This window comes from Geotrypetes seraphini, chromosome 5 (assembly GCF_902459505.1).
Source record: "Geotrypetes seraphini chromosome 5, aGeoSer1.1, whole genome shotgun sequence".
Lineage (NCBI taxonomy): Eukaryota > Metazoa > Chordata > Amphibia > Gymnophiona > Dermophiidae > Geotrypetes > Geotrypetes seraphini.
This window is the reverse complement of record NC_047088.1, coordinates 43,980,402-44,006,692: the sequence shown is the minus strand read 5'-3', so window position 1 is coordinate 44,006,692 and position 26,291 is coordinate 43,980,402. Positions and strand designations below refer to the sequence as shown.

At 40.8% G+C, this 26,291-nt stretch overlaps 1 protein-coding gene and 1 long non-coding RNA gene across 3 annotated transcripts in view; one reads left to right on the top strand and one right to left on the bottom strand.

Annotated features, from left to right (window-relative positions):
• LOC117360854 overlaps positions 1-17,585 on the top strand; it is a 95,476-nt gene extending 77,891 nt beyond the window's left edge. Inside the window, exons 5-7 of the long non-coding RNA XR_004539537.1 lie at positions 10,588-10,655; positions 14,346-14,395; positions 17,436-17,585. This is a non-coding gene — a long non-coding RNA (uncharacterized LOC117360854). The remainder of the gene's footprint in view (positions 1-10,587; positions 10,656-14,345; positions 14,396-17,435) is intronic.
• Positions 1-26,291, bottom strand: part of GPC3 (glypican 3) — a 472,642-nt gene that overhangs the window by 135,983 nt on the left and 310,368 nt on the right. For both annotated transcript variants that reach the window (XR_004539536.1, XM_033945373.1), the window contains exon 6: positions 2,389-2,509. Coding sequence is in view for 1 of the 2 variants with exons in the window: in XM_033945373.1 (XP_033801264.1) it covers positions 2,389-2,509 (121 nt within the window). In the remaining variant the exon portion in view is untranslated. The remainder of the gene's footprint in view (positions 1-2,388; positions 2,510-26,291) is intronic.

Below are 26,291 nucleotides of genomic sequence, written 5' to 3'. Positions count from 1 at the left end.
GGGCAGGTGAAATTAGTGTTCTTCTTTCTGATCCAAAGAAGCTCAGTTTTGGCAGCATCCAGCTGGAGTTTGTTGTCTGTCATCCAGTTCTTCATGTCAGTGAGGCAGTGTTGAAGGTTGTTGAGTTGGGTAGATCGGTCTTTACCTAGCGGGAGGAGAAGCTGAATGTCTTCCGCATAAGAACGGATTTTGATGTTGTATTTTTGGGCGATGTCCATAACTGGTCTGATGTATAGGATGAAGAGGAGCGGGGGGGCAATAGTTACCCCAATACAATGTGAAACACTAGGCACTTGTATAGTTTTTAAGACAGATCATGCTCAGCCTGCTCTTGATTGGCTGAGAGGTTTGCCAAGCATGAAGAAGAGGGTAAGGACATGTGATGTGATAAATGCAGAAGCTAAGGTGCAATTAGGGGTAGTTGTAGATAGAAGAGCAGCCTAAGATTTAGGGCTTACACCCTAGTACTGCACCATATGAACATGGGCAGGTTACTTAATTCTAGGGCTTAGCATATTTTAATGTGGGACTTTCCTACATTTTAAGCCCATTTCTAATGCGACAGTATTTTAGGCATGCTTCAATTATTTTTATTAAGTTGTGGGCAAATGTTTGTATTAGCAAGCATCACCTATATTGTGTTCTTACATTCACTAAGCAGAATTATAAAGAATGACTCTTCTAAATATAATTTAAATTACATTAATAACTGTTATCCCGTCATACTTAGAACATAGCCTGAGCCATGATCTAAACTCTCTTTTTCATAAAGCTCGAGTTCTGTACTTAAAGATACTTTATAATGTTATATATCAGTGGTTAAAACTACAGCCTCAGCACCCTGAGGTTATGGGTTCAAACCCACGCTGCTCCTTGAGACCCTGGGCAAGTCACTTAATCCTTCCATTACCCCAGGTACATTAGATAGATTGTGAGCCCACTGGGACAGACAGGGAAAAATGCTTGAGTGCGTGAATTAATTCATGTAAACCAGGGGTGTCCAACCTTTTGGCTTCCCTGGGCCGCATTGTCCGAAAAAAATGTTTCTGAGACCGCACAAACGCGCAAATGCTGCAGCAAGACAGAGGAGGGAGCCAGCAAGACGGTAAACACCCAGGGGCAGCAGAGGAAAACACTGCATCGCCCTCAACCGGGGCCACACAAAATACTTCACTGGGCCACTTGTGGCCCTTGGGCCGCAGGTTGGACACCCCTGATGTAAACCATTCTGAGCTCCCATGGGAGAATGGTATCGAAAACTGAATAGTCACCAGATTGTTAACCACAACATCTGACCTCAAAGCATTCCGTAAAGAAATCAAAACACTTCTGTTCAAAAAGTATATACAATCTAACTAATCTCCCTCTCCTCTTCCCCTCTTACTCCAACCATGCTCTGCTCACTCCCTGGCACCATACCCTCAATCGACCAATTAATAAAAAAAAACAAAAAAAAACAAACGAAATGCCAAGAAAGCTACCTGAAACCTAAATTATCCTACCAAAACCGACTATCTACCAATGTAACGAAACAGAATACTTGCTATGTTATGTAACCTGATTTATCTTCCAATGTTATTAAGTCTATACCCTCAATCTGTATTCTCCAATGTAATGTACCCTCCTGGAAATGTCCAGTTCTCTTCTTATGTAATCTGCTTTGAACCGCAAGGTACAAGCAGAATAAAAATCACTAATGTAATGTAATGTAAAAATAAAATAGTAGAAAGACAAAGAAAATGTGCCTGCTAATATTCAACCGGTGGCAGTCAGCAATTTTATGTCTCCTATCAGCTGTATTCCCAGAGATTCAATGACTGGTCATGTCCAGGCATTGGCAATAAATACCTGCTTGTATGTTACCAACTAAAACTTAGTCAGTTTAGTGCAATATTCTGCTCATAACCGCATAAGATAAATCAGATATGATAGAATAGCTTTTTATGCAGCCCGATTTATGCAGTTATAATTATACAGTTAAATGCTAGCTCTGCCCCTGAAAAGCTCACAAGTTAGCTGATTTCAACTCAGGCACTAACCACGGATATTCAGTGGCACCAACCAGTTAAATGCTGCTGAATATTTGTGGTTAGCCACAGGCAAGTGATTTAAACAGCCAGGAACCTCTCTGCTTTGAAATATCAGGTGGACAAATATTATATGCAAGCGTCACAGAAACAGAAGACAATGTTTCTGTTGGGAAAGACTTAAGAATTTCACGTGGTCACAAATCCAAATCATAGGCAGCTGAAGAACAGATGGCTTTATCTAATTCCCCAGAAAAGAGTGTACAAGAAAGCCCTCAAATCTGCTTCATGCATAAAATACTTTAATAAAAGGAGCCTCTAGACATTAGATGACTGGCTGAAAATTGCAGAATGTACCTACCTGATTGATATGTTTCAGTTTGTCAATAATCTGACTAATTACAGGTTCAGGTCCCTTCATTTTCATATCATGGTTTCCTGCTTGAGGTTTTGCAGTGTTTCTTACCATCTGAGGAGTGAACCTGCACCAGTGAAAAAACAAAACAAACATGACTAAAACTTCCAGAAGCATTATCTTTTGATCATTTTTCTATGATTAAATCATGAAACGATACATGAAATACTTTCAGTATGCTTCAAAAATCCGTAGAGATGAAGATTATTTACAACTAGCTCAGTTGTTCAGGGGTAGTACGTTCTCTGCTATGCCAAGAACATGGGATTAGTTTCTAGATTAGGCCTTCTATCCTAAACTAGCCAGTTCTGGAGCGTGAGGATTATAATGGAGGCAGCAATTTCAGCTCCTGGAGGACAACCAGCATGACCACTAGGCAGACTAGGGGCTCCTTTTACTAAGGTGTGCAAGTGTTTTTAGCGCGCGCTACAATGCCACGTGCACTAACTCTACGCGACATGGAAAATGCTAACGCAAGCTCTATGGAGGCGATATAGCACGCACTAAAACCACTAGCGCACCTTAGTACAAGGAGCACTTGGTATCTATCCAAGTTAGCATAATTTGGGGGTTAGGAGCTGGCAGTAAAGTGTACAACAGACTCATTGCTGGTGGCAGGAATCCTTGAGAGCATCTGCACATGTTCAAGGCCTGACAAGTCTCACCCCTCTAAACTTCTTTTTTCAAAGGAAGTGGGACCCGCCAAACCTTGAAGATGCATGGATGCTCAAGGCCTAACACCAGTAGCAGTGAGTCATGCTCAGACTCACCGTCCTGAAGGGCTAGGAAAGAGAAACTAGTGAACACTTTGGGAGGGAGAGGAAGGAATGAGAGATTCTACACAGCTTAGGAGGATGGGGAGAGAAAGAGTTTCTGGACACTTTGGAGAGGGGTGGGAGAGGAGAGAGATGGGAAGGGAAAGGAGATGCTGGATATGGCAGGGGAGGTCCATTAGTCACCTCTTGTGGGGGGAAGTGCATGGCTGAAGGTTCTCCTATGGTGTCAGTTAGATACAGCAGAGTCAAACTTGCCCTGGAGAGGGAGACCCAATTACGTTGCACAGGCAACATCCAGACCCAGCACTTGGGACTACAGAATTCCAGGAGAAGCCCTCAATAAAATCATAATCGAGTGGATTTCATCAATATTTTTAAAATCCTTACTTCATATGCTAATAAAATTCCATCTCTAATAAATTTAGAAGTAAAACTAATAAAGCTAATTCTCTTACTAATAAGGGTTACAAAACTAATAAAATATGGTTCCCTATAACAAAATTATCATCTACTCCCTAAACGTATGGTATATTCCAACTGTTCTAGACACTATCATATATTGTTGAACCTTACTTATACTTGATATGTATTATTGCTGATTCTATTCTGGTCTCCATAGGAATTTACTATCTAATTTCCATTTTATGGCGTCATATAATTGTTTATTCTTCCATTATACTCTACTCCTCTGCCCTCCAACCCAGCCCGCTGATTAAACATTCCCTTTAACTGTATCCATGACATCCTGTTTGTCTTTGGGAAGCAGAGTTGAGATTGTGATGTCATAATGCCTCCTTCCACCAATAAGAGCCAACCTCATCAGTGATGTCACAATGGCTTGATTGTCCTGTACTCCCTTCTGCCCTCCAACCCAGCCCGCTGATTAACCATTCCCCTTAACTGTATCTATGACATCCTGTTTGTCTGTCTTGCATGTTTAGATTGTAAGTTCTTTCGAGCAGGGGCTGCGTGCGTCTGGTAGCGCTATAGAAATAATTAATAGTAGTAGTAGTAATATACAAAGGTGTGTGTTGTCTCCCTGTTTCACCTATGATTAAGTCTGTATCATTTATACAGTATGATTTACTTCTGTAATTTTTCTATGTAAAATTTTCAATAAAAAAGATTAAAAATGAAAATCATCAGCTCAATATGGTTTCAAGTGCATAGATTACTTGTGAAAAGAAGAATGCTATGCTGAGCTCACAGGTGTAAAACAATTATGCACAGGAACAAATCTCTAAAAGCCAGATAAAAAAGCCTGAAGATTCTTTTTATTGCAGCGTTTGACAAATATTTCACCATAGGCCAAGCATTTCCAAATGTTTAATTTATGGGGGAAAAAAAAAAAAAAAAGATTGAGAAAGACAGAATAAAACAGTTTTTACTACTGACTGAGTACCAGGGTTGTAGCTACCACTGAGCAAACCAAATGAAAAGCTCAGGGCTGTCCAACAGTAGGGGTTTGAGAAAATAGATAGGCAACGGATCTGCAGTCTCCACAGTAGCACATTAAGGAGCAGAACAGAAGGAAAAAAAATGCCCAAAACATTTTTAATTACCACCACAAATGTCTAAACATACCGGTAATGCCCAAAATCAAACTCGGGGAATATAAATCTAATGTTGCTGGATCCAAATGATAAACAATTCAAGTATATAAATGACCGATCCCTCCCTATATCCTTTTAAATTTAATACATTATATGTGAACTAACTTCAGAAGCGCTCAGAACCCGCAGGTAGGGAAGCCGCAAACGGGGACACGCCCCCAAATGCAAACCCCCTTGGTCTATCACTACACTTCCTCCTACATTGAAAGTCTGTTTAAATAATCTTATTATATTATTTTATTGTGATTTTCTTCTTTATATAAAGTGCTTAGTGCTTGAAATTCATGCTTAAGATTTCAATCATTTCATATGAATGCTATAAAAAAGTCCATAGCTTGGTGAAGTCAATGAAACTGACTGTGATGGTGCTATATATATATAATTTTTTTTTTTTTTTTAACTTTTTACTGGACCTCTGGGCCTGCTTTTTTTATCTTTCTTTTGCCCGTGGTTTTAACCCGTTAGAAGCCCGTGGGTTAAAACCATGGGCTGGTACTGCGGGGCAGGCAGATCAGGGCAGCGGGAGGCAGATCTGGACAGCGGGAGGCAGATGAGGACAACGGGAAGCAGATGAGGACAGCGGGCAGGTCCGACAAATTCAGGAAAGAAAAATATGCAGATGGGGGCGATTGGAGGAACGCCTCCATCTGCCTGCACAGATCGCTGTTGTACGGTCCGCACACATCTGTAGATGGTCTGCGCATGCTCATCGGAGTCACAATCATTTTTTTTTTAAACTTAATACTAGACCTCTGGGCTGGCTTTTTTATTTTTCTTTTGCCCACGGGTTAAAACCATGGGCTAGCACTGCGGGGCAGGCAGATTGGGGCAGCGGGAGGCAGATCGGGACAATGGGAGGCAGATCTGGACAGTGGGAGGCAGATCTGGACAACGGGAGGCAGATTGGGACAACGTGAGGCAGATCAGGGCAGCGGGAGGCAGATTGGGACAACGGGAGGTGGATCTGGACAGTGGGAGGCATTCGGGGCAGCAAGAGATCGGTGCTGACAGGGCAGAGAGCAGGGTGGCAGAAGGCAGGGCAGCCGGAAAGGGTTTGAGCGACTGGTCCCCAGCAGTCACTTCTTTTGTGATCGGCCAGCCCAGTCGGTGTGCCTGGAAAATGTTGGTGAATCGCTGCCTTGATAGATTTGTATGCCATTTCCCTAATTTGCATGCGTGGATCGGATCGGGTGCGGCCAGAAGGTTAGTGAATCGGGTCGGGGTCATAAAGGGGTCGCAAACCGATCAGTATACAATCAGTTTGCTTAGTGAATCCAGCCCGTAGCCCATAATGCTTTCAGCTTTCCCCTGTTCTTCAACTTCTTGTCCCTGCAGAGACAGGATGCTACAGCAGAGGGATAGCTTCTGGGTTTAAGCTGCTGGCAGCCAGAAGATTCTAACCTGCAGTGTGGGGAAGGGAGAGAGGTTTCCAGCTGGGATGTGGGGGTGCCATACTGGAAGTTCATTTGTGTCTTCCTCCACAGAATCCCCAAGGTCCTGTGGAAAGGCTAAAGTGTCTAGGGCTCTTCAGCATGGAGAAAAGACAGCTCAGGGGTGATATGATAAAGGTCTATAAAATACTGTGTGGCTTGGAAAGGGTAGATGCGAATCACTTGTTTACTCTTTCCAAAAATACTAGCACTAGAGGGCATGAGATGAAGCTAAGTAGTAGATTTAAAACAAACTGGAGAAAATATTTCTTCACATAACGTGTAATTACACTCTGGAATTTGTTGCCGGAGAATGTGGAGAAATCAGTTAGCTTAGCAGGGTTTTAAAAAGGTTTGGATAAATTCCTAAAATGGAATTCCATAGGCCATCATTGAGAGGGCTTGGGGAAATCCACTGCTTATTCTTAGGATAAGTAGCATAAAATCTGTTTTATTACTTGGGATGTAGCTAGGTACTTGGGACCTGGGTTGGCCACTGTTGGAAACAGGATACTGGGTTTGATGGACCTTTGGTCTGTCCCAGTATGGCAGTTCTTATGTTCTTATCGTGAGTTTTCCGCAGTTCCTCAAGGTGCCATAGCATATAGTTTGGGAAACACTGCCTTAGATCAAATCAGATATGAGCCCAAATATCCAAATTGACAGAGGCAGGTGGCACATTATAGACTAAGGACCAAAGTCTACTTGATCAGATACATGAATCATCATGAATCTGATGATATGTATTCTGGTCCTTGAAAGCTCATGTGTTAATAAATTGGTTAGTCTATAATGTGCCACCTGCCTCTGTCATTAATTTTTTTTAGATTATCTAATGCAAGTTCCAATTTTATATTTTGTCGAGAATTGTGGTTTTAGTTGGTTGCTGAAGTTTTTGCTGCCACTAACATTTTACATATTATTTTATCATTGTTATGTTGCTGCACCTTTTATCTATTCATGTTGTTATTAACATTGTGGATTTGTTCATATCTTTATTAGTTATTTTAGCACCTGAAGCAGCTATTTGGCGAAACGTGGGCAAGTCAGGCTCGGTGTTCAAAACCTTCCATTCTTGTTGCATATAAAGGTGTTTTTGTACCATTTTAGACATCTGCAGTCTTTTTGTGGTCTGCTCACCATGTCCTTCATTGCTAATAAAAGTCCATTGCTAATAAATAACTCTTATCTATGTACCTGTTCAAGCCCAATCATGATTTTATAGCTTTCAAACATATCCTTTATCAGTCATCTCTTCTCTGAGCTGAAGCAATCTACACCAGATTAGCTTTTCTTCAGAGAGAAGCAGTTCAATCCCCTTTATCACTGTGGTTGCCTTTCTACATACCCCTGTAGTTTCAAACATAAAAACATCTAAATCAGCACTTGAATGTTTTTCTCAGCAAAACGTCCAAGTGCTGATTTTTGAAACAAATATTTTAGACGTCTTGTGGGACTGTTCACCCTCCAGAATGTCTAACTGATAAAGGGGGTGTTAAAGGTATGTTTTGGGTGGGAATTGGGCATGCTTTGGGCTGGCTTAGACTTGGATATCTTGCAGTGATAATTGAATCTTTATTAAGAAGTCCTGGATAGAACTTAGACTTTCTGACTGTTTTAGAAGTGTCTAAGTGCCTAAAAGGTACCCAAACTGACCAGATGACTATTGGATGCAAGAAGGTATGACCCCCCTTCCCCTCTCCACACACACACACATTCCCTCAGTGGTCACTGACCCCTTCCCACCCACCCCAAAATATCTAAATGAAACAATACATATCTGTATCTAGAACAGGAGCACCTGGTATTGGAAATCCACACAGATGTCTTACATAGCTGGAGGAGAGGGGGGTGCAAAGGCAGAGGTTGGGCTAGTGAACCATAGAGAGAAGGAGCTAGACCAATTAGCCACTCTAGCCACAACATTTATGGTGGAAAGTATGAGCCCACGAAAAGCCTATTATACTGCTATATAGGTGCCACCTGCAACCATAAGGGCTACTGGGATGGTAGACAGGTGGGTATAGTAGGTTTTTGGGGAGTTATGGAGGGCTCACCATAAATTCTAAGGCGTATATGGTGAGGTATACTTCTGGCACCCTTTATGTGTAATTCAAAGCAGTGGTCTCTAAGGCATGTCTATGTGGCCAGTCCATTATAATGGTGGCCCCTCCCATGTCTAAATGGTGCTGATTTGGATGTTTCTAACTTGGATGTTTTTGTGGTCAAAAATGGTGAATAAAGTTAAACGTCCTGGCGGTCTAGAAGTTCTGTCATCCCCAAGATGTCCAAATAGGTGATTAAAAAAAAAAAAATAAAAAAAATTTGGACCTCCCATTTGAAAATGGATGTTTCTCCAAATCCGACTTTGGACTTCTTGCGGGAAAAGTCCAAAGTTGAACTTAGATGTCTTATTGAAAATGGTCCTCCACATCTTTTTTGAGCTGAGGCTACCAGAACTGCATACAATATTCAAGGTGCAGTTAGCCCATGTCACTATCATATTCTCCATTTTATTCCCCATCTATTTCTTAATAATTCCTAACATTCTATCTGCCTTTGTGACTGCAGGTACACACTGGGCTGAGAATTTCAATGTATTGTCCACAATGCATCTAAGATTCTATTCTTAGGCCTGGATTCTCAAAACAGAGTCAGAATCGGCCATCACCTGAAAATACAACGCCAGTCAGACGTTACTCAAACTATGGCGCCATTTTGAGAATCGCAGTCTGCAAAATCATGCCAGGAGCCTCATCCTATTATTTTTTTTAGAAACTATTAAAGACACAATTATTTGACAAATTTGTAACCCAAGCTTCCTAATTGCTTTTTAAATATAACATGTATTGTGTACATTCTAGACATTGATGTATCTTTTTGAACTATATATTCACTGGATGTTCAGCCTTATCCTCTGTGAACCGCCTAGAACCATTCGTGGTCTGGTGGTATATAAGAATAAATTATAATTATTATTATTATTGAAGATAAGCCCTGGAAATGTAGGCCAGGGTTCAATAGGCCTACATTTCTAGTGCCTGTCTTCAAAGTAGGAACACACTTAGCGGCACCGAATGTCAACTCCACCCATAACCATTCCTCTTGATTTTTGGCACCAGTAAGCATCTGCGTAGAAGAGATTTAGGTGCCAACTTTTTTTTTCTTAATTAGTTTTTTTTTAATTGCACAATTACTAATTCGTTGATGGCCAATTAAAACACTTAACTTAGGTGCCGTTTGGGCACCTACCGGCGCCTTCCGAACAGCACCATTTTGAGAATCCAAGCCTTAGTAATTATTCCTAATATGCAACTCAGCATTGATATACTCTCAGCACAAATCCATGAATTATAATACTAACATTCAAGTCATTTAAACAGATCATAATGATCCACTTGTAAAAAAAATAAAAAATAAAAACCTCTATGATTTAAATTAGACAGCTTGTCAGAAGGAATATACAGGTGGATATTATTCTCAAAGACTTTGTAGCTCATACACAGTAGATATGCATACTAAAATCTAATATCTAGTTTAAATGTTATCCTTATCTTGGGCAAATGACTTTATAGAAAATACTTACATAGCACCATCTTGTGGAAAAACCATTGAGAAAAATTATTGCAGTGATCCTTATGAATAGACAACATTATTACGGGCCTTGGTTGAAAAATATTTTACTTATAGGCACAAAATGAGAAAACCCCTTTAAAATCAGGTTTACAATGTTGCTTAAAAGATATACTATAAACCCTGGGCAAGTCACTGCCCCAAGTACATTAGATAGATTGTGAGTCCACTGGGATAGATAGGGAAAATGCTTGAAGTATCTGTATGTAATCCGCTTTGAGTGTGGTTGTAAAACTACAAAAAGGCGATATACAAGTTCCAATCCTTTTCCCTTTCCCTAATGATGAATCCTCAGCGGGCTGTAAATAGCCATGTGGCATGGGGTAACAAATTTCCTATAGGGCAGGAATTAAAGTATCTCTATTTCTTGGGAGATGGCTATGAGTCGTGATTTTTTTTTTCATGCATGTAAAGTTGAATTAGGAATTTACTCAAAGATTGTACTAAAGGTTACAAGCTATTAGTGATTAATTTCATTAACAATGAAATAGGAAATATCAATGATCCCATTAAACTGACTTTAGCATCTCAATATTCTCTCTCCCCTCCCCCAATATCTTTTCTTCTTATTATTATTTTTTATTAATTCGCAATAAATCACAAGTAACCATCTGTTTAAGCAACACAGAAAACATATTGTTACATTAGGAAACAATTATTAAAGGCATTTAAAACATAACATTTCTTTCTTAGACCACCATTAAGAGGGCATGGCCAAGGAACCTTGCGGAGAAAACAGAAAAACCAAAAGGAACACAGAAGTAAGTGAAGTACAAAAAACAAACCCAGAACATCTTATTTCCATTTAGGGGTCCTTTTACTAAGGTGCGCTAGTGCATCTTAGCGTGCACTAGTGCGTCTTAGCACGCGCTAAATGCTCAACACGTGGCAACACGTCCACAGGATATAATGGATGCGTTAGCATGCGCTAATATTTAGCATGTGCTAAGACGCACTAGCGCACCTTAGAAAAAGGGCCCCTTTGTTATTAATACCACTTGAGATTCTCTTGAGGTCAAGAAAGGCTCTGAATTGATTTGGTACAAAAAAGATATACTTAATCCCCAAATATCGGATCATACATTTACATGGGTATGCTAAAAGGAAAGACACTCCCAAAGTCTTTATGCATAGCCAAAAACTCTTTTCTACAGTCTTGGGTAGATTTTGTAACATTTGGATAAATCCAGATATGTTGGCCACAAAAAGTTGACTTTGAAAATCAGAAATATGTTTTCATTACTGCATTTAAGTTTTGTTTGAAAACAAATGATACCAATAAGATTTGCTCTTTCCTTAATATCAGAAAAGGATTCTTGCAGAACTGCTGCTAAGTCTTTTAAACCAGTCTCCTCTTGGTGTGTTAAATTCCCTTCCATTAGCCCCTTTGTTTTTTCAGAGGTAATAGGAATATAGTAAATTTTATTAAATGGTGGAATAACTTGTGAGGGATGTTGAATAATCTCAATCAAATATTTCTTAAAGAAATCAACAGGATTTAAGCAAATAGACTTGGGAAAATTCAGTACACATAAATTTAATCTCCTATGAAAATTTTCAGATTGCTCCAGTTTATTATATTACATTACATTACATTAGTGATTTCTATTCTGCCATTACCTTGCGGTTCAAGGCAGATTACATAAGAGTTGTCATGAAGTTACAAAATATATAGGCGGATTACTTAAGAATTGTTGTGAAATTAGGTAATACATGTTGGATAATTTGAACATTTTAGATTTGATAAGGAGTAGATAGTATAGTAGGTGGAGCTTGGGATGGATCTGGTCATAAAATAGGTTTTATGTATTTTTTGAAGAGTAGGGTTTTTGTTTCTTTTTTGAAGGTTTTGTAATCTGTGAATTGTCTGTCTAGTTTTGCTGCTCTGGTGGCCATTAGGTTGTCATATAGTTTTCTTCATTTGACATTTTTGGTTGGTGGGTGTGTGAATAGTGAGTGGATTCTCCTGTGTCTGGTTGAGGTGAGTTTATGATGTTAACACACTATTATCTTTAGCTAACATTGTAGTCGTCTCACTTTACCCCCTATTTTACAAAAGTGTAGTGTGGTTTTTAGCGCCAGCCATGGCAATAACAGCTCCAACGTTCATAGAATTCCTATGAGCGTAGGAGCTGTTACCGATTGCGCTATGCTTTTGTAAAAAGGGGGCTAGTTCCTTAATCTCAACTTGTGCTTGCTATACTTGTTCTGAGAAATCTTTTTTGACCACCTCTATGTTATTCAAAAGCATTTTCACTTTACTGGCAAGATTAAGTATCTCTCGAGTTGACTTGATCACCGATTCATCCAGCCTTTCCAAGGCCCACAAATAATCTCTAGGGTCACCACCTCGGAAGCTGAATTAAGTGACAACTTCGTTACTGCCCCTGAACTCATTTCATCAATGCCAGAAACACTGGAAGCAACTCCCTCCAAGCAGGGAGCCAGAGTGGTGACTTCCGCCCCCGGATCTTCTGCAAGTTCAACACATGCTGGCACCAGACAAGGCGCAGTATGGCATACCAGAAGGGACAGCAAAACATCATTCTCCAGAACAGCAGACACTCCCCAATCCTTACTTTCAGCAAGGCCCACTTCTTTTGGTTGCTGGGTAGGATTTTCACAGAAAGGGTGGTTGATCGCTGGAATAGTCTTCCACTGCATGTGATCGAGGCCAGCAGCATGCCTGATTTTAAGGCCAAATGGGATCGTCACATGGGATCTATTCACAGGGCGAAGGTAGGGGAGGGATCTATTCACAGGGCGAAGGTAGGGGAGGGACATTAGGGTGGGCAGACTAGATGGGCCATGGCCCTTATCTGCCGTCTATTTCTATGTTTCTATGGTTTGGTACCGGTTCTAATATATCTGCTGAATTGAGGAGGATGTTCTGGCTTGGAAAGGAACAGCTTTCAGAAAGCCCTTTCTCTTGGTATGAGGCTATTTAATGAGGAAAATCCAAAACTCTTCAGTGTTAAAAGAAAAGGTAAGAGCGTCCAAACTATCGTGCCATCTTGGACACATACCCACACCAGTGCCTTACTTATCCAGACTTGACACTTTGATGGCTAGTGTCCCCCCCCCCCCCAGTCTCTTGATCATAACCAAAATGACCTCTTTCTCTTCCCAATTCTATCTCCTATCCCTATCTAACTACCAAAGCTAATCATCCCATTTTCTCCAAATCTCCATGAAAGGGCCTATTATGAACTGGCAGGAAGACAATTCCTTATCTCCTAGTGGCTTGACGTTCGATGTTGATCTAGCATTGACTAGTACAACTTCCAACTTTGATGCTAGGCAGGATTGATTAGGACAGGATGCTGGAGAGTAGGAGAAAAAAAATCATATTATCAGCAGGGGTCCTGTTTGAGAAACCAAGTTGATAAGGAAAGTATTTTCTTTTTTTAAAAATTTATTTATAAGTTTTCAATTTATACAATCAAGATGAACTTGTACAGAAAGAGGATTCATGATAAGAAAAATTAACTTATCACACCAAAACTAAAATAAGCAATAATTAGCTAACATAAATCTTCTCAAGTCCTCAAACAGATCCAAAATGTGATTCAAATGCGAGTTAACCAAAGAAAAATAATCGTTATGAAATCATTAGCTATCAGAGAGTAAGGATATTTATTCTATTAAGCACTCTCCTTCTCCAGTCGGGACAGGGACAGGAAAGTCATCAGTTGGAGAGGTTCAAAGAAAACATACTTCTGAGTTTTATAATGAATTACACATTTACAAGGGTGTCTAAGAAAAAAAGGTGTCCCTAAAGCCAAAACACCGGGTTTTAATAAAATAAATTCTCTTCAGAAAAGTATTTTCTTTTGGGAACAGGTAGGGATCACTTTGTTTTTGGATGATGGGAATGGGAAATAGAATCTAGGGAGGCAGCCTAAAATGTTTATTTCCTATGTGCAGCATTGTTCATTTTGTTTTGTTTAGCCTTTGGTTTTGTTTCAGGAGCAAAGTCTTCCAAACAGTGCACCTTATGTACAGAATGTGTACTATTCGCAGAAAATAGAAAAAGCACAAGAAGTCTTTATTGTGTGTGTTTGTTAATGACATGCAGCGACATGGGATATGTCGTTGACATTTCCCATATCATTGTAAACAGTCCATTCCTAAAAGAATTCCAAAACAGGGAGGTGATTTTGTTTTATGGATTAGGAATGGGAATACTGAATTTTTGTAGGTGTCTTCTGGGCTCAGTAATCTTTTAGGTCAGTTAGTTCTCTCCATTAGAGGTTTTGCATGAAACTTATGGAGTCCTTTTTATTAAGATCCACTAATTGATTTAGCACTTGCTAAATGCTAACACATCCATTATATTCCTATGGGCATCTTAGCATTTAGCGCACTTTAATAAAAGGATTCCCCTTTCATATCACCACTTTACTATATTTTTATTAAAACAATTTTTTTTTTAAATTACATTTTCATAGGAGTCCATCACCATATAGATGATCTTCCAGGAAGAATTTTAGTGAGAATGGTAAGTGTGCAGGAGTACTGTTTGATCATCTTTTAAAATACAATGGAAAAGAAGCTGCAAAGACATCCACACAATGCACAGCATGTACACCTTTGGGGCAAGGTTGTGATCCTTTGATGCATATCTTGTCTCCATTCTTTACAGCAAAATAAGAGGCCATGATTCAAATTCTGCCCTTTGGGCAACCTCAGGTCTCCTTAGCCTCTATACCTGATAAAAGTCCTATGGCTGGTCTTTAGGCCTATCTATGCTGCAACATGAGAAGGGCTCTGGTTCCTCCATCATAGGAAACATATAACTTCATATATCAGTCTCTTTGATGTGACACAAGTCAATCATCAGAATAGCCCATATTGTTTTCACTTGCCTCTTAAGAGGCTATGAAGGGACAAAACTCAGCTTTTGAGAGAAAGTAACCTCAAAGGGCAACAGTTAATTTTTAGTGGTAAATTGCTGTCATTTGAGATCTACCATTGAGTCAATCATACGATAAGGACATTTCACATGCATGTTGAGCTACAGGAGATCTATAATTATGAAATATTCCCCTTTAGTGAGGACACCTTGATGTTGAGCTGCACCTGTGAGTTGCACTATACCTATGTCCTTGAAGCATCACCATGCTACTTTGCTGTACAACTTGAGGCAGAAGCATCAGACAATTGGCCTTGAATCGGAACCACATACTTTTCTTTGTCCTAGATCACAATTGAATCCCCTTTGTCTGCACAACAAATAACTATGGAGACTGCAAAACTTTTATAGCATGTCAATGTCATATAATTGAGTCCTTTCCTTTTGCAACACTTCCCAAAGCACTAATTGCTTGATGATAGAAATTACAGAGTCTAATGGCCCTGGAGGAATCCATGAGGATTTCTAATAACCCTCAGACCCCACCTGTAGAAGGCTTATCTGAAAAGAATAGATTACGTTGTAATCTTCTAACAAATTTCTCAAAGTCCATCCAAAACTGAAAGGGATCAAGCAATTGAAATGGAACAAAAGATAAACCCTTAGACAGAACTGTCAGCTCAAATGCTGTTAAATTATGATATGACAAATTAATCACTGTTGAAACATGTTATTGCTGAGCCCGTGCCTGAGGTCTAGTTCCCTTGGTCCTTTGGAGTGTTCTGACTTTTGCTCTCCAGACCACTTGGATCCTTCCCTGGAAAAAGAGTGGTCATCACTCCCAGAAGAATCAGAAAATAAATGCATCATAACCTTTTTAGATTTTTCCCATTGGTTCATACTAACATGCATCCATGCATAGACAAACTTTTTTTTATAGTCTTTCTGATCTCAATGTAGTATTTTTTTTTTTTTTTTGGACTAGGAAGATCCCCTCTATATGCTTATAACACTATGATTATATGGACCCCTAAGATATGTATTTTTATTTATTGGGCTTTAATAACAATTTATTATGAAGAAATCTAACCAGAGTGGCATACAGCAGGTACAGTTTAACATAAAACATCATTTGTAAACAGCAGAACAATAGTAAAATGATCAAATATAAACAAATACTTAAATGAGGTAAACTTGGAAATGGCAAATTTGAAACCTAATAATAGGACTAATATGAAACAGTATCTGAAATACACATATTTAACAGCACTGCTAATCAGTAATAACAGAAATATGATAAATGGCAGTACAACAAATGATACCATAACAGTCAGCATAGACAGGGGTGTCAAAGTCCCTCCTTGAGGGCCACAATCCAGTCGGGTTTTCAGGATTTCCCCAATGAATATGCATGAGATCTATTAGCATACAATGAAAGCAGTGCGTGCAAATAGATCTCATGCATATTAATTGGAGAAATCCTGAAAACCCGACTGGATTGCGGCCCTCAAGGAGGGACTTTGGCATTAAAGAACATTCAAATAACAATGATAGACTACACTGTCAGCATGATACCAATGAAACACATAATCACACATAATAACATTTGAATGGCAGATATGATATTAATGCTTTTCCTATTAAACAGCTGTGGATGTGTGTAGCGCTAAGGGCTCCTTTTACAGAGCTGTGGTAGCGATTTCCCCATGGCAAATGCACCAGAGCCCGTTCAGTTAACATAAGAACATAAACAATGCCTCCACTGGGTCAGACCTGAGGTCCATCGTGCCCAGCAGTCCGCACACGCGGCGGCCCAACAGGTCCAGGACCTGTGCAGTAATCCTCTACCAGGGGTCTCAAAGTCCCTCCTCGAGGGCCGCAATCCAGTCGGGTTTTCAGGATTTCCCCAATGAATATGCATGAGATCTATGTGCATGCACTGCTTTCAATGCATATTCATTGGGGAAATCCTGAAAACCCGATTGGATTGCGGCCTTCAAGGAGGGACTTTTCAGCAGGAAATTGTCCAATCCTTTCTTGAACCCAGTACCATACTCTGCCCTATTACGCTCTCTGGAAGCGCATTCCAGGTGTCCACCACACGTTGGATAAAGAAGAACTTCCTAGCATTCGTTTTGAATCTGTCCCCTTTCAACTTTTCTGAATGCCCAGTCTTATGGGCTTCTGTGCATTTGCCATAGGGAATCGCTATCATGGTTTGGTAAAAGCAGCCCTATGTGACTGGGGCTCTGAGGGATTCGGTTTCTATTATTATCAGTGGGTAGTTCTTGTTACTGATATCCACACTTGCTTAGTTCTGATTTACAACAGACACATTCTTAAACCTCTACCTTAATATGACATAATTATGATATAATGATATAGAAGCTAACATGCTGGTTTTCATGTGTTTGGGGTGGGGGTGGGGATGGTGGTTACAAATGCATTTATATTATGGTGAAGTCCCAGCTTGTTTGGCTAGGGAATACAAGTTTAGAAGCTTTTGGTCAGAGCAGGATAAAATGAGCAATCTCTGTCCATGAATCCTAGTGTATATTGGAGATTCCAAGGAAAGCTCTAAATGCACAGAAATTCAAATGGATAAAATGGAATATATGTTCTGGCAGGCAGAGGAGCATGAAATAAATAAGGAGAAAAGCGCTGATGGTAGCTTGTGTACCCACAGGAATGTTGAATGAAAGAAAACAATGCTTTTTGTAAGATGTCAGGAAGAGCAAAACGATGTGATGAGAGAGACAGGAAAAGCGTAAAGGCGAAAAAGAAAATAAAATAAAAGGACTACAGTGCTAATCTAAGTCGAAAACAAAAGATCTTTCAAGAGGGATAACAAAAGTAAGCCTCTAAAGCAGGCTTGATGACTAATATCATTTTTGCATAACCTGTAAATGCTTGTTTTCGATTAAATGCTTTGACCCGCTTTAAAAGGGTGCTTTTGTTTCTGACTGATGAATGGTGCTCCAGTCAGCTCTCTGCTGTGTGTGCCTGAGTTAATTGGAGATACCCAGCAGGATATGCCAAGCACAAAAACCACACACTGAAAAGGTACCCCCTCCCCTGAGGATGCACACAGTAAGAATCTAACTCTTTGTGTCACATATAAATTCTTTTTTTTTTTTTTTTCATTTACATACTTTTGCTCACTTTTTTTTACATATATGTCCAAGAAAAAAACATTTGCATACAAAGAGTTTTAATTGCATAATTAACTGCTCTGTTTACCTTCCCTACGGAAATATGATGTCTATTTAATTCCAGGTTTAATTGCTTGTCCCTTGCTCCAAGTGATTAAAAAAAAAAAAAAAAGGAAATACTAATAACATAATAACAATATGAAACATGATATAAATGAAACACAGATACGTACACAAATCCAAATCTATAATATAAAAACAAAGGGCTTCTTTTATAAAGCCACGTGGCAAACACTCCAATGTCCATTAATTCCCTCTGGACGTCGGTGCAATTATCACAGTCGCTAGCATGGCTTTGTAAAAAAAGGGGGGGGGGGGGCCTAATAAGAAAATCAGAATATATACCAGATATACAATTAACATCATGATAGAAACTTCAGAAATGTAATTTTTTTTCCACCCCCCCATAAAACCAAGAGCCAAAACCTGAATCTCCATGAGCTGGACCTAGGAAACCACAGGAAAAATCAACCAGAAAAATGAGCTTTCACAAACTTCAGATACTGTTTCAAATACAGTGGTACCTCAGAATCCGAACGCCCCAGAACTCGAACAACTTGGAATCTGAACTATTTTTTTAAATAAAATTTTGCCCTAGAATCCGAACGCTGCTTTGGAATCTGAATGTACGGGAACTGCAAGTGTTGCTCAGCCCAAAGCTTCCCCTCTGACGCAGCTTCCTGTTTCCGCCTGGGCGGTTCACGTCAGAGGGAAGCTCTGGGCTGAGCACTGCTTGCAGTTGTCGATCTTGCTGTCTATGCCAATTTAGGGTCCAGATCTTGCTGTTTATGCCAGTGGGGGCCTTGATCTTGCTGTCTCTGCCAAGGGGGCCCGATCTTGCTGTCTATGCCAATTGGGGGGCCCAATCTTGCTGTCTCTGCCAGTGGGGACCTCGATCTTGCTGTCTCTGCCAGTGGGGGCCTCGATCTTGCTGTCTATGCCAGGGGGGGCCCGATCTTGCTGTCTATGCCAATTGGGGGACCCGATCTTGCTGTCTATGCCAGTTGTGGGCTAGATCTTGCTGTCTATGCCAGTTGGGGGGCCCGATCTTGCTGTCTATTCCAGTGGGTGCCTTGATCTTGCTGTCTCTGTCAAGGGGGCCCGATCTTGCTGTCTATACCAGTGGGTGCCTTGATCTTGCTGTCTCTGCCAAGGGGCCCCGATCTTGCTGTCTATGACAGTGGGTGCCTTGATCTTGCTGTCTCTGCCAAGGGGGCTCGATCTTGCTGTCTATGCCAGTTGGGGGGCCCGATCTTGCTGTCTATGCCAGTTGGGGGGGCCCGATCTTGCTGTCTATGCCAGTGGGGCCTCGATCTTGCTGTCTCTGCCAAGGGGGCCCGATCTTGCTGTCTATGCCAGTGGGGGCCCGATCTTGCTGTCTCTGCCAAGGGGGCCCGATCTTGCTGTCTCTGCCAGTTGGGGGGCCCGATCTTGCTGTCTATGCCACAGCGCATTATTCCTGCCCAAAACAAATCCAGTGTGTTTACTGTTAAATTTATTTGAAAATCTGAGTTTGTGGAACCAAGGAATGGACTAATCCAGTTTTTATTATTTTCCAATGGGAAAAATTGTCTTGGAACTCAAACATTTTGGAATTCGAATGGGGTTTTGGAATAGTACATAATCACATAGGGCCAGACTCAGGGCTCCTTTTACGAAGCCGCGTTAGCGGCTTTATCTCACGCAACTTTTTAGCGCACGCTAACCCATGTGCTAACCGAAAAACTACCACCTGCTCAAGAGGAGGCGGTAGCGGCTAGTGCGGCCGGCAAATTAGCATTAAACTGCTAACGTGGCTTTGTAAAAGGAGCTCTTAGTAAATAGTGCTCAAAATCAGGGCTGAAAAAAAATCGGCACTGCAATATTCTGTAAAGAATGCTCCGGGTTGAGTGTCTTTTATAGAATAACGTACCAATTCTAACTCCCAAATTTGGTATAAATGCCGCTATTCTATAAAACTGTATGCAAATTTTCAGAACACCTCTGACCCACCCATGTCCCTTTTGGGTTCCACACTATGGGATTTTAGCACCCAGAGTTATAGAATAGCATGCACATGCTTATCTTTTGACTGTGCTGTAGATTCAGCCAGTTTGTTTGAAAGGGACTTATTTGCAAATATATGCAATGCATGGTTTAGTAATGAAGAAAAGTTATGAAGATTGTGTTTATCAAACACTATAGAATACAAAAATGCAATGATACATTTAAGATTAATTATAATTGAAAGTTTGGTGCAACATAATCAATTTGGGAGGTTATATGACCAATGATTACAATGAGGATCAGCAATATCAGTATTGTATGGTTATGCAGCTGTAAATACAGTGTGACCTGACCCACTGAGGTCTTTTCCTCTATAGAATCCTCTATAATAAAACCCTAAGCGCGCATGCGCACTTAGGAGGCCGTGATCCCTGCCACCGTGCTGTGTGCTTCCGTTGCCACATTCCATTTGCGGTGCGTGGGGCGGCTTGGGGCACGTGCGTGGGCTTGGGGCGCAGTGGATTGAGCGGCGGTTTGTCTCAGCAACGGCAGGAGTTTGTCGTGTGGGTGCTGCAAGGTGTCCCATACTGGTAAGAAGTGGAGGGGGAAAGGGGGCTGCTTTGGGGGGAGGGGTGTGCTGGGGGGCAGACAGCAATCATGCTCTGGGAGGGGAGACAGGAGAGACATGCCTGCCTGTCTCACGGAGAGACAGGCAGGCATGGCGCAACAGAGAAATACAGGGACAGGGGGAGGTAAAACAAAGGGAGAAGAGCTGCTGCTGGACAGGGGGAGCAGGCAAGGGATGATGGTTGACAGCCGAGGAAAGAGAGAGACAGAAAGACAGACAGCGGCCAAGGAGAGAGAGAGAGAAAGAAAGAAAGACAGACACACACATCTATTCTAGCACCCATTAATGTAACAGGCTTAAAGACTAGTGATTAAATATAATGTTGAATAAAAATTATTGAATGATTTTTGACTAAGGTCAGGATCAAATCCACTGTTTTATGCATGCACTACCCTCATTCTATGCAAATCTATCTCACGCATATTCATTGTGGGTATCCTGAAAACCTCACTGACTAGGTGTGATCTGAGGCCTTGGTTGAGAACCCCTTACACAGAGGAAAACAGTTCTGCCAGACTAATTTTTTTCAGCTAGATGCTTTGAGAGGCAACTCCATTGTTGCAGAGATTGCACTGGTTCCCAATAAAATTTAGGATTAAGCTCAAAATTACCTGCTTGGTTTATAAAGCATTACATGGAAATTCTTCTGAGAGGCCGACATCTTTCTTACCTATTCTTACTAACCCCTCTCCCCCCCCCCTTTTTACAAAGCCATGCTGCCTAGTAGCGTGAGCTAAATGCCAAGCTGCCCATTTTGTTCCTATGGGTGGCTCAGCATTTAGTTCATGCTTGGCAGTGTGGCTTTGTCAAAGGGACAGGGGTGGGGGTGGGGGGTTAAATTTGCTACTTCAAGGAGCACCTGTAGTTTCATGCTTAATTTTCCAACTGCTACTAGTGTGATAAGGAAAAATCATTTAGACCAATGGTTCCAAACCCTGTCCTGGAGGACCACTAGGCCAGTCGGGTTTTCAGGATAGCCCTAATGAATATGCATGAGAGAGATCATCATATAATGGAGGTGCCAGGCATGCAAATCTGCTCCATGCATATTCATTAGGGCTAGATTGAAAACCCGACTGGCCTGGTGGTCCTCCAGGACAGGGTTGGGAACCACTGATTTAGAAGGTATGTTTTTCCTACCAGGCTGCTAAAGTTTGAAATCCTCTTCCTCTTTTGAAAATGAGCCCCGTAGTAATTTCCATAATAAGTAATTAAACATTTACATGGGATCCTAAAATAGAAAAAGGCTCACTCTCTCATTCTATCATGTGTTGACTATTGTAATTTATTCTTTTGTAGATGGTGCCAGAAAACATAGAAACATAGAAAAAGACGGCAGAAAAGGGCTATAGCCCACCAAGTCTGCCCATTCCAATTATCCGCCCCCCCCCAGAGTTCACTCCCCTAGAGATCCCACGTGAATATCCCATTTCTTCTTAAAATCTGTCACACTGCTGGCCTTAATCACCTGCAATGGGAGTCTATTCCAATGATCCACCACTCTCTCGGTGAAGAAGTACTTTCTGGAGTCGCTACGAAATTTCCCTCCCCTGATTTTCATCGGATGCCCTCTGGTGTTTGAGGGTCCCATGAGACAGAAGAGATCATCTTCCGACTCGATGCGTCCCTTGATGTACTTATACGTTTCAATCATGTCTCCCCGTTCTCTTCTTTCCTCAAGTGAGTACAGCCGCAACTTTTTTAGTCTTTCTTCATACGTGAGATCCTTGAGCCCCAAGACCATCCTTGTCGCCATTCGTTGAACCGACTCGATTCTTAGTATGTCTTTACGGTAGTGTGGTCTCCAGAACTGAACACAGTACTCCAAGTGAGGCCTCACCATGGATCTGTATAACGGCATCATTACTTCAGGTCTCCTGCTGACAAAACCTCTGCGGATGCAACCCATCATCTGTCTTGCCCTGGAGGAAGCCTTCTCCACTTGATTGGCAGCCTTCATATCCTCATTAATAATCACCCCTAGATCGCGTTCTGCAGTGGTCTTAACCAATGTTTCTCCATTCAGTACATAAGTTCTACATGGATTACTCTTGCCCAGGTGCATTATCTTGCATTTTTTAGCATTGAAGCCTAGCTGCCAAGTAGTTGACCATCTTTCCAGCAGTAGTAGATCATGTGTCATATTGTCAGGTAATACGCTTTTGCCTACTATGTTGCAAAGTTTGGCGTCGTCAGCAAACAGTGCAACCCTTCCTTTAAGTCCTTGCGTCATATCTCTTATGAATAAATTGAGTAGAATCGGGCCTAGGACTGAGCCCTGCGGCACCCCACTGATCACGTCCGACGCCTTGGATGGGGTACCGTTCACCACCACCCTTTGAAGTCTACCGCTCAGCCAATCCCCAACCCAAGTAGTTAGAGTGTCTCCCAACCCCATCGTTTTCAACTTGTTCAATAGCCTTCTGTGTGGGACGCTATCAAATGCTTTACTGAAATCCAAATATACCACATCCAGTGATTCTCCGGCATCCAGTTGTCTAGTAACCCAGTCAAAAAAGCTAATCAGATTAGATTGGCATGATCTACCCTGGGTGAACCCGTGTTGGTGGGGGTCACGTAGGTTATCCTCGTTTAAGATTGTGTCAAGATTCTGTTTAATCAGAGTTTCCATTAGTTTACACACTACAGATGTGAGACTCACTGGTCTGTAGTTTGTCGTCTCTGTCCTGCAGCCCTTTTTGTGGAGTGGAACTACGTTAGCTGTTTTCCAGTCCAAGGGGACTCTTCCTGTGCGTAAGGAAAGATTGAAAAGCACAGATAATGGTTCCGCCAGGAATTCGCTCAATTCCCTGAGCACCCTGGGGTGTAGGTTGTCCGGTCCCATGGCCTTGTTTACTTTGAGTCTTGATAGTTCGTTGTAGACGCTACTGGGCGTAAACTCGAAATCCTGAAACGGGTCTTTCTGGTTATCTCCCGTCTGAAGTTGTGGACCAGTTCCTGGTGCTTCACAGGTGAAGACTGAACAGAAGTATTCGTTTAGTAGGTTTGCCTTGGCAGAATCTGATTCTGCAAAGTTACCGTCCGATTGCTTCAGCCGTTCTATCCCAACTTTGTTTCTTTTCCTGTCACTAATATAGCTAAAGAAAGTTTTATCCCCTTTCTTAATATTCCGTGCTAGCTCTTCTTCCATTCGGAGTTTGGCCTCTCTGACTTCTTTTTTGACAGATTTAGCTCTGTCTAGGTAGTCCTTTTTCGCCTCCTGGTACCCTAAATGTTTGTAGGTGATGAATGCTTCCTTTTTCTTCTTGACTAGGTCCGAAATTTCTTTAGTGAACCATCGGGGTCTTTTGGTTCTCTTGCTTTTACTTACTGTTCTTATGTATCGGTTTGTTGCTTTATGTAGGATAGACTTCAGAGACGACCACATATCCTCTAAATTGTCAGATTTTGTTTGTTTATATAGCTCCTGATAGACGAAATCTCCCATACGGTTGAAGTCCGTGCCTCTAAAGTTGAGAACCCTTGTTGCGTGGTTGACTTAGAGAAACCTTTCCTGAGGTTGAGCCATATCATATTATGGTCGCTGGAGGCCAGTGTATCACCCACCGAGACGTCTAAGACGCTATCCCCGTTGGTGAGTACCTGGTCCAGAATCGCCTGGTCCCTGGTGGGTTCCAGCACCATTTGCTTGAGACGTGCACCCTTTATGGAGGTTAATATTCTTTTACTGCTACCTGTAGTTGCGGTGAGTGTGTTCCAATCTACATCGGGCATGTTGAAGTCTCCCAGCACTACTGTGTCCCCGTGTAGTGTGATGTTCTCTATGTCTTCGATTAATTCCATGTCTTTGTTTTCCTGTTGCCTGGGAGGTCTGTATATCACACCAAGGTAAAGGCATTTTTCATTCCCTCTGGCCAGGTTCACCCAGAGTGATTCCCCGGTGTATCCTACATCTGTGATTCTGGTAGTTTTGATGCTTTCCCTGGTGTATAGCGCTACACCTCCTCCCGATTTACCTTCCCTGTCACAACGATTCAAAATGCTACAGCTAGATTTGAACTCAGTTGTTTGAATGGCATTACACTGCCTCAACTGAACACATTACATTGAATTATACACAGCGAAACCAAATAACCAAAGTGATCATTTTAATGTACAAAATTCTCAGAGGGGATGCTGTTTGAAATCCTTGCTACAGTTTCAGAAAGCAAAGCATTCATTATGATCATTGGGGGATGGCCTGGTATGGATGCCATCTGTTAGCTATCTGCATTTATCTGAGGCTCACAGTTGAGCTTTTCAGTTGCATGGCCAAAGCTGTGAAATTCTTTACAAAGGTTATTTATTTATAAGGCAATTCTATAAGCTGGTGCTTAAATTTAAGTATTTCACAGCTTTAGTCCCACTCATTAAAGAATAATTTTTTTTAACAATAACTTATTTTTGCCGCTTAATATATAAAATACTAATAGGGGTAGGAAAAAGTCTTAGGGCTCCTTTTACAAAGGTGAGCTAGCGGTTTTAGTGCGCGTGCTAGCCGCTACCGACTCCTTTTAAGCAGGCGGTAGTTTTTCGGCTAGTACGTGCTATAGCGTGCACTAATCGTGTGCATGCGCTAAAAATGCTAGTGCACCTTTGTAAAAGGAGCCTTACAATTCTTTCAAGCCACCATATTGGCTCATTCTTCTCCAGTCATGGGATAACTCCTCCCCCTTCACATTTATATCTTTTATTCTAATTTCTTTCTTTTTCAAATCTGATTCAGTCAAAAAGAATAGCTTGGCACTTACTTGTTTCTTCAACTTCTTTATATACATCGCACTCCTATTAGTATAATATTTTATACATTAAGCAGCAAAAATAAATTATTGTTTAAAAAAAAAGTTTTCTTTAATGAGTGGGACTAAGGCTGAATTCACAGTGGAGTCCGTTCTATAAAGTGTTTCGTTTTACCATTGTCCCTGATTATTGACTGAAGCCTAAATTTAGGTGTCAATATTGTGTCTAGTTTATAGAATATTACAACCCACACTCTCACAATATCAATGACAAATTTCCTGTATCATAAGAATGACGAAACCGAGGAACGGTTTCCTTTTTAGATAAATTAATCAACTCATCTATTTCTTCTTCAGTCTTCTTATAATGATTAATACTTCTTTTTTAATATTAGTACTTTTTCACACCAATCATAGTATCATTCATATTCAACAGGGATAAAGAAGCTTCAAGTGCGGGCTATCACTAGGCAGATTTGACCAAGACCAGTTTTTAAAATGAAACTGCCGCGAGCACTTGAGGTTTCTTTATCCCCAGTTCAATATGAATGATCCTATGATTGGTGTGAAAAAGTACTAATATTAAAAAAGAAGTATTAATCATTATAAGAAGACTGAAGAAGAAATAGATGAGTTGATTAATTTATCTAAAACGGAAACCATTCCTCGGTGTCATCATTCTTATGATAAGGGTAGTTTATAGAATAGCAATGGTTAAGTGTGTGATTGATGCCAGTAATTAGCAGTTATGCACATAATTTTTAATTTAATTTAATTCTTATATACCGCTAATAACCGTGAGGTTTCTAAGCGGTTTACAAAAATGATGCATTAAAAGATACAATAAATAAAAATAAATAAGATAGGTACTTGGAAATTCCCTAACTGTCCCAAAGGCTCACAATCTAACTAAAGTACCTGAAGAAACAATTTATGAAAAGTAAAGATAAAAATATAAAGACAGAGGTAGAGATAGA